This window comes from Lepus europaeus, chromosome 3, assembly GCF_033115175.1.
Source record: "Lepus europaeus isolate LE1 chromosome 3, mLepTim1.pri, whole genome shotgun sequence".
In the NCBI taxonomy this organism is placed as follows: domain Eukaryota; kingdom Metazoa; phylum Chordata; class Mammalia; order Lagomorpha; family Leporidae; genus Lepus; species Lepus europaeus.
The window spans coordinates 11,467,301-11,482,636 of record NC_084829.1 but is presented as its reverse complement, the minus strand read 5'-3'; the positions used below and the strand labels follow the sequence as shown (position 1 = coordinate 11,482,636).

The window sequence follows — 15,336 nt, the reverse complement described above, 5'->3', positions numbered from 1 at the left end:
TGTGAAATAAAGACTTCTTTTTTCGAGGGGGGAAATAAGGGAGGGTCAACTGTTAGCAGACCCAGGCTAAAAATCTTTTATTAAAGGAAGCTGTTCAGACAGCAGTATGATACTAAGTGGAAACAACTCTATACAAAGAAATGAACAACAAAGGAAGCTGAAGTGTAAGTAAACAAACCATTTTTCTCATGCTTTTTAATCTCTCAACATAAATGGCCATATTTGTATACTTGAAACCTCTGTTCTAGATGTTTAATAGTTATCTGCTTCTGCTCCTTCAGAGAGACCAAAAACACGACTTTTCAACTTCCTTGTGACACCTGTGAGGGCTACTTTAACATACTGCGTCTCAAAGCCTAAGGCAATACTGTCTATAACCCACTTAAAACTAAATTACCTTTCACTTGAAAGTTACATGATTATAGGCCATAAATTACATTAGCCTTATTGAATAGCAAAATTCTTACATGCATTTTTAACTTAAAGCAATCACAGTATCATTTGCTTTAAAGAAATGGCGAAGCGGGAAGCATTGTCATTCAGTGGGTTAAGCTGCTGTTCGCAACACCAGCATCACACATGGGAGTGCCATTTTGAAATAATGCACCTAGGAAAACCACAGCAGATGGGCCCCTGCCCACAAAGTGGGAGACCCAGGTGAGTTCCTGGCCACTGGTTTCAGCTTGGCCCAGCTCTGGTTTTTGTAGACATTTGGGGAGTGAACCAGCAGAAGGAAGACCTCCCTGTCTGTCTCTTTCTCTCTCCCTTTCTGTTGCTTTGCCTCTCAAATAAAATAATTTAATTAAAAGGGTAAAGAAATCAGGTTAAGACTGTTTAAAATAGTTCAAAAGTTCTCTATATTTAAGCCATAGCATTGTCTTCCTTAAAGATGGCATTCAGCTGGTACTTCCTCATAACTGATTACTCAGTTATGAATGTATGAGGATTAAATATAAAAATCTGAATATATTATGAAATTATAACAGCACAATTATCAAGTGCAACTTCCTATATGCCCTCAAGCAACTTACACAGGATACAGCAGGAAAAAAAATACTAACAGCCAGTAACAACATGGTTTTGGAATAAACAATAGATAAAACGTTTTACAATCTTATGGTATAGTATTTCCAAGGGATATTTGTATTGAATGCTGAAAAATGAAGTTTTAACACCAATGAACATAACAGTGAAACTCTGAATATAATACATCCCTAAGACTGAAGGAGGGACAAAGAAATCAAGAAATAAAAGCACACCCAGGAACGTTAGCACGCAATATAAAGCTAGGTCAGAAAAGGCACACCCCACGTGACTCAGGCAGGGGTCCTGAGGAGGCAGTTACGTCCAACTGGCAGCAAAAAGGAGGCAATTTCAGAACTGCGAGGGATCTTTAGATACTTAGCAAGCTAGAGTTCCTTAACCAGGGTCAAGACCGCCTAATTCTAAGAGCCACTAAATGGTATTCAGAGAACAGACCCTCCAGGGTTTCAATCTGACCCTACAGATAAGCATATTGTGAAAGATCTGAAGCCACACTGAAAAAAAGGTGCTTAACCTTTAAGATTAAAGAAACAAGTTTACATGCAAATGTAAAAACTGTTTTCTTAACTCTTAATAACAGTTTGTTTTTCTTTACTTATTAAAATTTCAAGATAGGCTTTTCCTTCACCCCAGTATGAAAACTGCCTACTGGAGACAGGTGACTTGCCTGGAGTAAACAAGGTAGCTGACAGGAGTCAAGGGTAAAACTCAGCTTCCTGACTCACACATTCAAGGACCCTGCTACTTCTGTAGACTCCATCAATATGAAAAAAATCTAATAGAATCCCAATTATCCAAGGGGTGAGTGGTATTGCAGTAACTGCTCATTCATGTAAGAACTTAGATAAACAATGTAAAAACTCAATTCTCCCATATAGTTAGACTTAACTACATAATTTAGAATTTTTTATGTTATTATCACTTAATAAGGACTATTCTCTGTGGCTTACAGTACATGCAGTTGAAGGGAACATTCTTAAAAGATAAACTCTAATATGATCTGTTGTTAAAAGCTAGTCACTTAAAATAAAAAGCTAGTTTATCATATTATCCCACTGAAAATAAACGAGTCATTTGCACTGAAATTTTAAGTATTTGGCAATACTAAAATTCCCTATCAACTTTTACATCACAACATAGCTACAAAAGTGGTTTGTTTTGTTTTGAAAGCAGGTGCTCCCACTCCCTGAGTGCTCAATAACAAAATCACCAGAAGAGTGACTTTTCATGCAGTTTCCTGGGCCTCACTATCAAAGATTCTAAAGCAGTTCCACCTGCCGTCCTGGAGCTGGATGACTTAGTCCCAGGTGACGATGTTCTGTTGCAAGCCTAGGGAACCAGGACAGATGAAAGTGAATTCAAGGCAGGGGAAGCGGGAAGGAGAGAATTTTATCATGCAAATCAGCTTTACATTGGTGATGAAAACATGTCTGTCTGCGACACAGATGTTCAAGAGCAGCGGAACAGCCAGGGCCCTGATCAAGTCCGGCTGGCGCGCCTGCACACCCCATACACAGGGGCTTCCCTCACTCTCCACCTGTCGTCTTCTGCCCTCTGCCTCGTTCTTCCTGATCCACTTAACTGAAAGGGTAGCTGGCTTCTCTCTGCAGGCCACCAGCTCCTTGTGGCAATGACTGCTATTTTCATCTTGTTTACCAGAGACTGGCACATGACTCAACCAAGAAATACCAAGATTAACCCTTGAGAATTCCAGGCATTGCCGTTTCCTATCATCCTTCCATGTATCAGGACAGCTTTTTGCTTCTTCTAGTCACCTTCTATTTCTCTTGTGGGTGCTTCAGCCCCTCGCCCCGGAGGCCTCTGGTCGCCCCCTTTCATTGCTTTGAAGGCCTCACTCCCTTCTTCCCATACCAACCTCAGACTCTCACGGCCAGCCTGTAGGAAGGCCCAAGGATGCCCAGCATGCCCTTGGGCAGTCCCCTCCCCAAGAGACCAGAGTGGCCCATGTGACCAACAGAACACAGAATTGTGGCATGATACTTATGATACTTCCAAGGTTAGCTCATAAAAACTCAACTTCTGTTTTCTATGATCTCTGGCTCCAGGGTAAACCAAGTGTGTCCAGCCAGCCCTAGGCAGAGAGCTTCCCCATCTCCTGCAACAGCCACAAGCATGTGCTTAGAAGGTGGCCCTCCAGCCCCACCAGGTCTGCAGAGAAGGCAGCAGCACTGAGACCCTGAGCCCAAGAGAGCATCCCTGGCCATCAGAACCTACATGGGGTAACAGCAGTGCCCCGTATCAAGCGAGGAAATTTCAGGATAACTTGCAACGCAGCAGCAGAGACCTCAAACCAAGCTTCTTGGGAACAGTCACCCTACGTGATTTACCTTCACACCCCTGACAGCGCCACGTCCACTGCAGTCACTCACTCGCTTGTGGCACTGGGGTGGCACTGGGGTGACACTGGTGTGTTTCGCAGTCCCAGCTTTCACACTCTGTCTGGCACAAGATACCCTCTGTGCCTAATTCCTTACTTTTAAAACTGCTGTTAATAATGCTGCCTACCTGAGGGATTATTGTGAGGAATAAAATAATGCAGTTCATGTTCTTAGAACAATGTTCAGCTCACATTAGAGAAATGTTAACTACTGAGAGTAAAATTTCTTTCTTTCTTTTTTTTTTTTTGACAGGCAGAGTGGACAGTGAGAGAGAGAGAGAGAGAGAGAGAGGTCTTCCTTTTCCGTTAGTTCACCCCCCCAATGGCCGCTGCGGCCGGCGCACCGCGCTGATCCAAAGCCAGGAGCCAGGTGCCTCTCCTGGTCTCCCATGCGGGTGCAGGGCCCAAGCACTTGGGCCATCCTCCACTGCACTCCCGGGCCACAGCAGAGAGCTGGCCTGGAAGAGGGGCAACCGGGACAGAATCTGGCACCCCGACCGGGGCTAGAACCTGGGGTGCCGGCGCCGCAGGTGGAGGATTAGCCTATTGAGCCACGGCGCCGGCCAGTAATAGAATCTTTTATAAGCTGATGTTAATTGATACGGAAGTTTGGTGAAAAGTCTCCTTTTCTTCCAAGGCTTATCCATTTGGCTAAGGTAAGGTCACTAGACATAATTTGATAGTCTAATGAGAACTCTTTAAAAGGTGTTTCTACTGCTACTGTTTATCCTATAATTAATTTTCATTACTAACATACATAATTATAATTAGCTTATTGCACATGATCTAATCATATATATTAAATAAGATAAATTACATGGCCATTTAATTATAGGATGTGAGATGCATGAAACTGGTGTCCACAGGACCTGACACACAGTGAGTGTTCAATACACACAGCCATTATTAGAACTGTTCACCTGATACTATGATAAATTCAACGTGCCTCACTCTCTGGGCTTTCCTTACACCTGACCATCCTAACTCATTTCCTTGCCTGACCCAGTCCCTCCTCCCTCCTCTTTTGTTTAGGCTTCCTTTCTAGAGGAAAAATATCTCATCCTATTCGCGATTATCAGACATTCCTGGACCTTACTTTCAATCACTCAACAAAGAAAAATAAATAATAATTAACTACTGAAGTGTCAAAATAACAGGTTAAGTAGACCCAACACTGATGCAGGAACTGCTTTAGGTTTAAGAAATGCCATCTGGCACTTCACAGTGCCAGAGGATATGGATTTATGATTCAAAGATTTTGAGGTGGGAATTAAGAAAGTAAAACCTGACCATGACAATTCTTAAAAATTACAGCACCTTCATTCTCAGTAAGACATACAGGTAAGCCTCCTGGGAAGTTAAATCCTATAAAGTACATCACATCAACATTTACTACTTGGTTCTGTACCACCAAAGAATATGGAATGTTTCACATATATTTCAGAAAAAGTGATCTGGGGTCTGGCATAAATACTAAAAAGTAGAGGCCTGCACTGTAGCTCAGTGGGTTAAGCAGTTGCCTGCAATGCCAGTATCCCAAATCAGAGCGCCAGCAGAGCCCCAGCTCCCTGCTAACGTGCGTGGAAAAGCAGCAGAAGATGATCGTCCAAGCCCTTGGGACCCTGGTAGGCCTGGAGGAAGCTCCTGGCTTTAGTCCAGCGCCCTTCACTGTGGCCATCTGAGGAGTGAACCAGCAAATGCAATATTTCTCTCTCTCTCCAACTCTTTCAAATAAATAAAGTCTTTTAAAAAATACTGAAAAGTAATTTTTAAGGCTATATTTACAAAGCACAAATAACTCTATGTGGACATTTCAAGTAACTTTACCTACATAAACTCAAATCCTACAATAGAGCACTAAGGAAGAAGTTATGGAATACTACTCAGTGGTTCAAAAAAAAATTGAGGGGCCAGTGCTGTGGTGTAGTGGGTAAAGCCACTTCCTGCAGTGCCGGCATCCTATATGGGCACCAGTTTGAGTCTTGGCTGCTCCATTTCCAATCCAGCTCTCTGTTATGGCCTGGGAAAGCAGTGGAAAATGGCCCAAGTCCTTGGGCCCGCATACGAGACCCAGAAGAAGCTCCTGGCTCCTGTCTTTGGATCGGCACAGCTCCGGCCATTGCAGCCCTTTGGGGAGTGAACCAGAGGATGGAAGTCTTCTCTCTCCCTCTCTCTGCCTCTCTGTAACTCTGCCTTTCAAATAAATATATAAATAAGTAAAATAAAATTCTTCCTTTTGCAAAAAAAAAATGGATGCAACTGGAAGCCATTATACTTAGTGAAATAAGCCAGCCCCCAAAAAACATAAACACTGTATGTTTTCCCTGATCTGTGGTAACAGAGTATCGAAAATATAATGTATGGGAGTGAAGTTGACATTTTGAGATTCTATGATTGTTTACAGCCCTTCTCTTGACTGTTGAGGAACAGTGTTTTTTCCTTCATATTATTTGTCGAACTCTCTACTTAGTTTAGGGTTAATCTTATGACTACAAAGTTAACTGAGGGACTGGTGCTGTGGTGCAGTAGGTTAATCCTCCACCTGTAGTGCTGGCATCCTATATGGGTGCCAGTTCTAGTCCCAGCTGCTCCTCTTTCAATCCAGCTCTCTGCTTTGGCCTGGGAAAGCAGTGGAAGATGGCCCAAGTCTTTGGGCCCCTGCACCCACGCAGGAGACCCAGAACAAGCTCCTGGCTCCTGGCTTTGGATCGGCACAGCTCCAGCCTTCGCTGGAGTGAACAAGTGGAAGAAACATTTTGGGAGTGAACAAGTGGAAGGAAACCCTTTCTGTCTCTTCTTCTAACTGTCTGTAACTCTACCTCTCAAATAAATAAATAAAATCTTTATTAAAAAATAGTTAATGGAAAATGGATCTTTGTAAAAATTAAGAGGGAATAGGAGAGGGAGGAGGAAGAAGGGTGGGATCATGGGCGGGAGGGAGGGTGGGGTGGGAAGTGTCACTATGTTCCTGAATCTGTATGTAAGACATTCATGAAACTTGGGTACCCTAAAAAATTTTAAGAAAAAGAATACAGGGTGACACCAAGAGGGGCACACTTGCTTGGGAGCACTTCTAAAGGAAGTGCTTGCTATTACTACGATGGGTATGGATGGTTTCAAACATGCAGAGTGGACACCAACTATCCTTCCCCCAACCTTATGCTTTTTTGCCAAAACTGATTTATACTAAAATGGCTTAGCAAGCATACAGTCTCAATGGGAACTATAACAGTATGAGTATGTATATTCCACAAAAGTAAGTACACATACATACACACATACACACACTCTTACCCTTTTTGCAAGTTGAACTCCCAGCCTCCCAATGCTTATTACCAACACAGAGGGAAGCACCAATCCCCTCATTAAAGAGAGACCTGACACAGCCTTTGCCTTTTACTCAGGGGGCAATTATCCCATTCCCAACACCAGCCCAGCTCTGTGTTCACTCAGGAATGTGGGGATCCTGTCATTTTCTAAGGAAAAATTCTTCTCTAAACCCTCAGCAATGAAATTCAGGTCAGAAACCAAAGTCAGGAGCCAAGGTTGCAGAAGAAAATAAAAGGATACATTTAATTATGATTTTTTAAAAAGTCATTACCCATAAAGCTAAAAGATTATAAACAACGTCGACTCTTAATTTTATACTGGGGAGGCGATTCATGGGAATTCAGAGAAGGACTATTTCAGAGAAAGGAAGAAAGTCATTTCTCTCTACCTTAGGAACTGATGAGACATGTGACCTACAGACAGTTGCATCAAGTTGGAAATCCTGTTGATTACACACCAGGGGAAGGCAGATACTGAAGAGACCGGCAGCAATGATTATTAGGTGACAGAGCTGAGGGTCTCCAGGGATTAATCTGTTCCATATGGAATCCTCATTGCACTTTGTTCCACGAAGGAGAAAAGATAAAGAGCAGCCCAGACTTGGCAGCATTTCTAAAACAATACACATAAGAAATCACTGACTGCTACAAAACTTGAAATAGCGCAAACATTAGTCAATAATATTTTGCATTTTCTAGTATCTTATTTGCTGGACAAATTGCAGTGCCCACTCCCTGCCTCCCTGCCCCATCTAGCCTTGCCCACAGCGTGGTTTTCCTTGGTTTCAGTTACTGGTGGTCAACCACAGTCTGAAAATATTCAAGATGGGGCCAGCACTATGGCTAAGTGGGTTAAGCTGCTGTCCACAGCGCCTTCATCCCATATGGATGGGGTTCTAGTCTCAGCTGCTTCATTTCCAATCCAGTTCCCAGCTAATGCATCTGGGAAGGCACCAGAGGATGGCCCAAGTAATTGGGCCCCTGTACCCACATGGGAGAACCAGAAGAAGCTCCTGGCTCCTGGCTTTGGCCTGGCCCAACCCTGGCTGTTGCAGCCATTTGGGGAGTGAACCAGCAGATAGAAGATTTCCCATGTCTCTCCCTCTCTAATTCAGACTTTCAAATCAATCAATCAATAAAAATAATTCAAGGGAATATTCTAGAAATAAACAACTTATCAGTTATACATTGCTCTCGTGAGTAGTGTGATGAAAGTCCTCACGATCCTGCCTTGCCCAGGAGGGGAACCACCCCATTGTCCAGCACATCTGCACAGCAGGTGCTACCTGCCCAGTCACTTGGTATCCATCCCAAACATTACGTCGATTGCCATGGTATCACAGTACTAGTGTTCAAGCAACCTTCATAGGTCTTAATGATGGCCCTAAGTACAAGAGTAGTGATGCTGGCCATTTTGTTACAGTATCCTATTTTATTACTGTTGTTAATCTCTTACTGCGCCTAATTTATAAATTTTACCATAGATACCTATGTACAGGAAAAAGCACGGTATATAGAGGGTTCAGCACTATTTGCAACTTAGAGGGGACTACTATACTTCTATACTTCCATTCACATATTCTGAGTCTCACTGGGGCTAAGATTATTATCAGCCTAATCCTAAGTACTGTAAGATTTTCCATATCTCAGCCCTGCCTGGGTTAGCAGCTGCATGAGACAGGAAGGCAAAGCAGAACTGACAGAAGACGCTGGTTCCACTGTGATCCCAGCCAAGTCACTTCACTAATGGAATGAGTTTTCAATATTCCTAAAGTGAACTGGTTCTAACTCCAAAATATTGATGTTTCTAGCCTGCATTATTACTTTAAAATTTTTATTTCTATCAGAATAATACACAAGGCTACTATTTCTAAAGGTCTGTCTCTATGATAAGGTCAATAGATATTCTCAATTTGCCTATGAGATAGGGTACAAAGAGAAGGATAACATCAAACATGTCCAACTGTATAAGGAAAAAAAAAAAAAAAGAAATGAGAGCATCTTTCCCTTCTGTTTGGTATTTAATTAACACGAATTCCCATAACCCAGATTGCTGCAAATCCTTTATACAGTCATTTCTTCAATCTAAGTCAGTCTAGTTGTACCTGATGCTCCTTTCTATTTCCAAATTTATTATGATGACAACAATCCCTTCTGACTTAATAGCATACACTATCTTAACGTGAAAAAGGCCAAGTAGTGTGATGAATTCTCTCCTGCTCTTAGAAGCAAGGTACTCTTTGTTTCAACATCTGAATATATGAAATAAGAATGTTTAAATCATGCAAATGGGCCAGCGCCGTGGCTCAACAGGCTAATCCTCCGCCTTGCGGCGCTGGCACACCGGGTTCTAGTCCCGGTTGGGGTGCTGGATTCTATCCCGGTTGCCCCTCTTCCAGGCCAGCTCTCTGCTATGGCCCGGGAAGTCAGTGGAGGATGGCCCAAGTGATTGGGCCCTGCACCCACATGGGAGACCAGGAGAGGCACCTGGCTCCTGGCTTCGCATCAGTGAGATGCGCTGTCCGCAGCGGCCATTGGAGGATGAACCAACGGCAAAAAGGAAGACCTTTCTCTCTGTCTCTCTCTCTCTCACTATCCACTCTGCTTGTCCAAAAAAAAAATTAAAAAAATAAAAAAATAAAAATCATGCAAATGTTAAAGCATTACTTTAAAAATTCAACTCAGTAAACACCGATTTAGCATTTACTACGTGTCAGATGCAAAAATGTTAAGGTGACAGAATTCAAAGTTCAGTGCAGAGGAGACACATAGAAAATACAATGTAACTGAAGAACATAATAAAACCATGTACAAGGAACAGAAGCAGCAGGATGACACAAGAAATGCCTCCTGCCTGACGGGCAGAGGAGAGGGGGCGTTCTGCAGACAGACCTGGGTCTATGAAGGGGGCCAACTTTACGAAGGCTCCTTGTAACGTCCTCTCAGGAGTTATTCTGAAGACTGAAACCATGTTCGTAAAATGCCTAATATCCAGTCGGTGCAGTCAGGGGTAGCGGTCTTCTTTCAGGGGAGCTCTGTTGGTTTGCTTTGTTTGGTATAGTCCAAACCCTAAGCGGTACTGCAGGTCAGTTCTCTTGGCTAATTCTGAAGCTACATATGGGATCAGTAAGGTGAGCGGCATGGAGAAGGCCACAAGGAACCTTATCATAATCAGGCCAGTCCCTTTTGACCTTTGAGAAGCACTGAGGTTGCTAGCATGTGACACCCTCACCCTAACCCTCACCTCTATTTCTACTCTGACACTAGCCATTTCCTAGGAAATGTTCCCAATAGCTGGGTTCCTGCTACCAATGGCAGAGACCTGGACTGAGCTCCTGGCTCCCTCCAGGCGTTAGCTCTGGTTGTTGCGGAGATTTGGAGCATGAACTTGTGGAGTGAATTTGAGGATGGGGGTTCTGTCTGTTTAAAAAAAAAAAAGATAATATGAGAAGGTAACTGGAAGTAACCCTGGTTTGATTTGTTACCTGGCAGCCACTGTAATGATCAGAATATTAAATATCATCAAATCTTGTCAAGAGATAAATTACACTCACTTCATGGCTCCCGAAGCTGACTATCTAAATAGGTCTTCATAGGCCAATATGGACATTAATACATACAAATATATTTACTGAGTCCTTTTCATTTCACTCTAATAAACATATTTGATACAGCTGAAATATGAAACAGTTGATACTAGCAAAATTATAATAAGTTGAAGCAATCTGTCTCCAAATCTTTCATCTTGGATCACCAGAGTCTTTATGTCAACTCAGTTTCTTGAACATTAAAAAAACACATCCCTGATCTGCAACTATCATATAAAGACAGTTTGCTCCACAGCATCCAAGTGAGGACCCCACGAATCAGCTTCCCAGAATGTCCCTGAATTGCCGGGCTTCCACAAAGAAACTAGCGCCTGTAAAGCTTCTCTTATATATAGTTCCATAAAATCTCTAAGGACATCTGAATTCTGTGCCACGCCAGGCTTCACACACACACACACACACACACACACACACACACTACGGACATCTGAATTCTGTGCCATGTCAGGCTTCACACACACACACACACACACACACACACCATGGACATCTGAATTCTGTGCCATGTCAGGCTTCACACACACACACACACACACTCAATGGACATCTGAATTCTATGTCATGCCAGATTTCACAAACACACACACACACACACTCACTATGCACATCTGAATTCTGTGCCACACCAGGCTTCACACACACACACACACACACTATGGACATCTGAATTCTGTGCCATGCCAGGCTTCACACACACACACGCACACACACACACTACGGACATCTGAATTCTGTGCCACACCAGGCTTCACACACACACACACACACACACGTATGTGTGTATTCATAGTTTCATTTTACGTCGTCAGTCTGATAAGCACGCACTGAAAAGTCATCAAATTGTAACTGAATCTCTTTCCTGTGACTACTACTCAGAGTATTTGTAAAATTCGGATCTCGAAGTATAGGGTCAGCACCTCCTCAGGAACAAAAGCAGCAGTTTCTTCGTAAGGCAAACCCAGGAATCCGATGACACACACATGTACTCTTGCTCACTGTCACACACGCCCATCGAGGTTATCCCACGTGGGTAAGATCAGCTCCCTTGACTAAAGAGGGGAAAGACTCAAAATTAGCAAACGTCCCAGATGCAGCTGCTCCAGGCTGGACAGAGACAGAGACGGACAAAAGGACACGGGGAAAAGAAGCTAGCTATGTGAGCGTAAAGCTAAAATGCCAAGAATGCACCAGACCTTGCCCCAGCCCCTGACCCACTATAATCTACTTAGCCATCTACTTTACACCCCTCCCTCAAAAAAACAAAAAAAGTGGAAGCAAACTGATCCTGATGAAGCCGGGAACTGAAGTCCTGCACTTGGCCGGCGACTCGCCACGCAAAGAGCCACAGCTGCGGGAAGTGTCTCCCCACCCGGGGCGGGTGCGTGCGTGGAGGGCAGGGGGAGGGGAGGGGACGAACGCTACCCGCGCGCGAGTCTCCGCACCGACGCCGCGCCTACTACCGGGCCGGGTGCCGGCGGCCGACCCCGGCGCCCCCGGAACGCCGCCCACGAACACCTTCCCGGCCGGCCGGGCCCCGCAAGGGGCGAGGGGGCGGTCCCGCATCCATTTACCCGTGAGGTTCCTCAGCACCGTGCCGTGGGCCCAGAGGCTCAGGACCTGCTGCACCGACAGGTTGATCATCGAGTGGTCGCCCCCCTCCGCCTTCATCGTCCCCGCGGCGCCGGGCGGCGGCGGCTGTGAGGATCGGGGGGCGGCGGCGAGTGCGCGGCTGCTCCAGGCCGCCGGGCCTCCGGCGGGGGCCGCTCAGCGTGTCTCCCAGGCAGCCCCCTCCCCGCCGGGGAGACATTGAGGACGGCGGACGGGGGAGCGGAGGGGGCCGGGCGCCGTCCCCGCGCGGCCCCCGAGCGAGGACTCGGGCCGGAGGAGGCTGCCGCGGCCGCTGCCGCTGCCTCAGGGGCCGCACACGCGAGGAGGCCGAGGTCACGACGCCGGGAGGCCGGCGGTGACGGGCAGCCGGCAGGTGCGGCCCGCCGACGGGGCCCAGCTCATCGCCGCCGGAGAAGGAGCGGACGCGGCAGCCCGAGGAGGCTGCGGCGGCGGCGGCCGCGGCGGCACCTGCCGCCCGGCCTGGCCGCCCTCGGGTCGCCGACACTCGAGGAACCGCCCCCTCCGCCCGCGGCCGCCGCCGGGCGGCTCGAGTGCGCGCGCGCGCGCGGCGCCCCACGCCCGGCCCCGCCTCCGCCGCCCGGCCTCGCGGCGCCACTGCGCATGCCCATTCGCCGGCGCCTGCCTCTCCCTCAGCGCCCGGGCTCGCGCTCAGGCCGGCGCCGAGCGTCGGCCCGCAGTGGCGCGGAGGCGAGCGCGGCCTACGTCGCTGGCGCCACCGCCGGGCCCGGCGGCTGATTGGGCTCTCCGAGGGCGCCGCCTCCGCGCCCCCCGGGGCCGGGGGCTCGCGGGCGCGCGGGGCCGGCTGCGGGGCTGCGCGGCTCGCTGAGGTGGATGCTGCGACGACTCAGGGTGAAGATCCCGGCGCGCCACACCTGAAGGGGGTAAATAGCTCAGCACGCAGAGTTAGTAATTCGCGGTTTTTAATTTTTATCCTGAGTTCAGTGACCTGGCTGGGCCACTCACTGGCAGAATGAATGTTAAAGTCACAAACCGAGTGGCCCCGCGTCCTCATTCATTCCCGCCCTCCGGGGGCCCCGGGGTCTGACTGAATTTGTCCAAATTGTAGATCTTGCTGTTTTTTTAGTCTAGAATCCCTCTCCCCCCGTATATTTGCTGTCTTCACCTCCATCCCTCGCCCCCCGGAGCATTTAAAATCCAGCTCCCCAAGTTAAACTGCTTGGGGGCTGGAAACATGGTAACTTTAAAGATAAAGATGGGGTTTTGGGCGATCACGTGCAGGTGCCCACCCCCATCTCTGCTCTCTGGTAAGATTTACCGAGGGAGATGTATCCGGCCGGACACGGAAGGGCTGAAGCGCCCGTGACAGGGCGCTCTCGGGAGCCACCTTAGAAATAACACGACGGCGGCAGGCTTCCTCCCCACGGTGTCCTGTGGATGTCAGACACGGGAAAGGGGAATGTTGCATCCTTAATGGGAGTGAAGTCAAAACAATTCGTGTAGAATTTATCCTCTCGCTGGACTTAGACACGTTCATTTAAGACATGAAAGGGGATTTGCTGTTTTTTAAACTTATTTTAGAGGTGGGGAAAGTGATTCTGCAGAATTAAGTGGGGGCAAAGGTGACACCGTCACAGAGTCCACTCTGTGCGTTCCCGGTCTGTGACTCTTGGCAGCACCGCAGTGTCTTCCTGTGAGCGTCCTACGGTCCGGGTCCTGGATGCCGAGGTGCAGGGTGGCTCGCGGTGATGCCACGGAGGTCATGGAATGGGACCATGTGCACCAAACGGTTCCTGAGAGCTGAGAAGGCGGGCATTTACACTGGCCTTCCAGGGGCTTTGAGTTAGCTTACATGGAGTGCATTGAGGTTCTCAGGATCTCACGCCACTATTTAAAACATTCAGAACCTGGGACAGTGCCTGGCCCGTGAGGCTCAGTAAATAAATGTGCTGAATGAGTAAATGATTGCCAAAGGCAAGTTTTTTTTTTTTTTCCTTTTGTGCTGCATCCTTTTGAAGAAAAACAGAACCCACGTGTTGATGTCAGGAGATGAGAAAGTAAGACAGCAATGACGCCTGCAGGGGATGATGCTCTGCACTAAGCCAGCGGATCTCCCCTGCTTGTCAGTTAGTCTAACCCAGTGAGCACTTACTGGTTATCTCCTATCCGCAACTTCCGTCAAAGGCATCAGGGATGGGATTCGAGGATTCTTCACTGCATTTCACTTGGTTTTTTCGCTTGGGCACAACTAGTGATACCGCCCATGTTGGAAGCCTGTATCCTTGAGAAAACTGTGTCTTTTCCCAACAGCCAGAGTCACGAAAATCAAATCTGAGTTAATACCAGTGAAGGTTGTAGAATTTCTTTTCTTAGGATCTCTGACACTGAGTTAGTACCGCAGTCCAAGGCTAGGTTGGTCCCATTCCTGCGTGAGATCAGGGAATACCCACCGATGAGTCCTCAAGGTGCTTTGTAATCGTGTGCCCTTGCGTGTCAAATAAACAATTCACAGACAGTTCTTGGTTTGTTTCTTCAACATGAGCGAGAGAACATCTGTAAGTCTTAGCTGTTCTGTTAATCCTTCAGAGAGAATCCAGAAGAAAGCCTTTAAAATCAACTAGAATATAAAGTTTGATCCTGTGAGAAAAACCTTAGCTATCAAAGACATTTTTTCTGTGTCTTTCTTGCTGCCAGCTTCTTGTTTCTCTTCCCTCCTTGCTGTGCAGTACTGTATTGTTGAATAATAACGCACAGGCAACTTAGTCGCGTTTTGTTACGCATTTCCGCAGTCAAATCCTGGGCAGGTTCAGTAGATGCAATATGTGGAAAATAGCACTCTCTCTTCCATTTTTGATGCCCTTTTAATAAGGACAGAGTTTAATCAGCACAGAGGTCCTTCCTCTTGCTAGGTGTTGTGCCCACATCTATATATGAGCTCTTGTAATTTCCACAAAGAGGAATTGAACCTTCACAACACCATTACATTAATTTTCTTCAAATGGCACACACCCCCACACGTCTGCCCAAATCGCGAACAGACATGAAAACTCTGTCGGTTGTTTTTCGAAGAAGAAAATAAAACTCAGTCGGGAGCAGTGACAAACAGGAGGAGCAGAGAGGAAGGCACGTTGTTCTAAGGGATGAACTGCACCAAGATTTTCGTCTTGAAATGTGTGGCAGAGCACCTATTCCAGTCAAGAGCTATTTCCATCCCAGTTAACCAGAGAAACAGAATATTTTCCTTCTCTACAAACTCTATTGTTTAAAAAATGTGGCAAAATGGCATTGTGGAAACTCACATTCTGAATATATTTAGTCTACCTAATGAAAGTAGAATCATTCCAAATTGCCTGCCTAAGGAATTTAAAAA

At 46.5% G+C, this 15,336-nt stretch overlaps 1 protein-coding gene across 2 annotated transcripts in view; it reads right to left on the bottom strand.

The window, feature by feature from the left end:
- Window positions 1-12,128, bottom strand: part of TMEM170B (transmembrane protein 170B) — a 133,859-nt gene extending 121,731 nt beyond the window's left edge. For both annotated transcript variants that reach the window (XM_062184599.1, XM_062184598.1), the window contains exon 1: window positions 11,951-12,128. In XM_062184599.1, coding sequence (XP_062040583.1) covers window positions 11,951-12,047 — 97 coding nt within the window. In that variant the 5' untranslated portion in view covers window positions 12,048-12,128. The remainder of the gene's footprint in view (window positions 1-11,950) is intronic.
- Window positions 12,129-15,336: the final 3,208 nt, after the last annotated feature.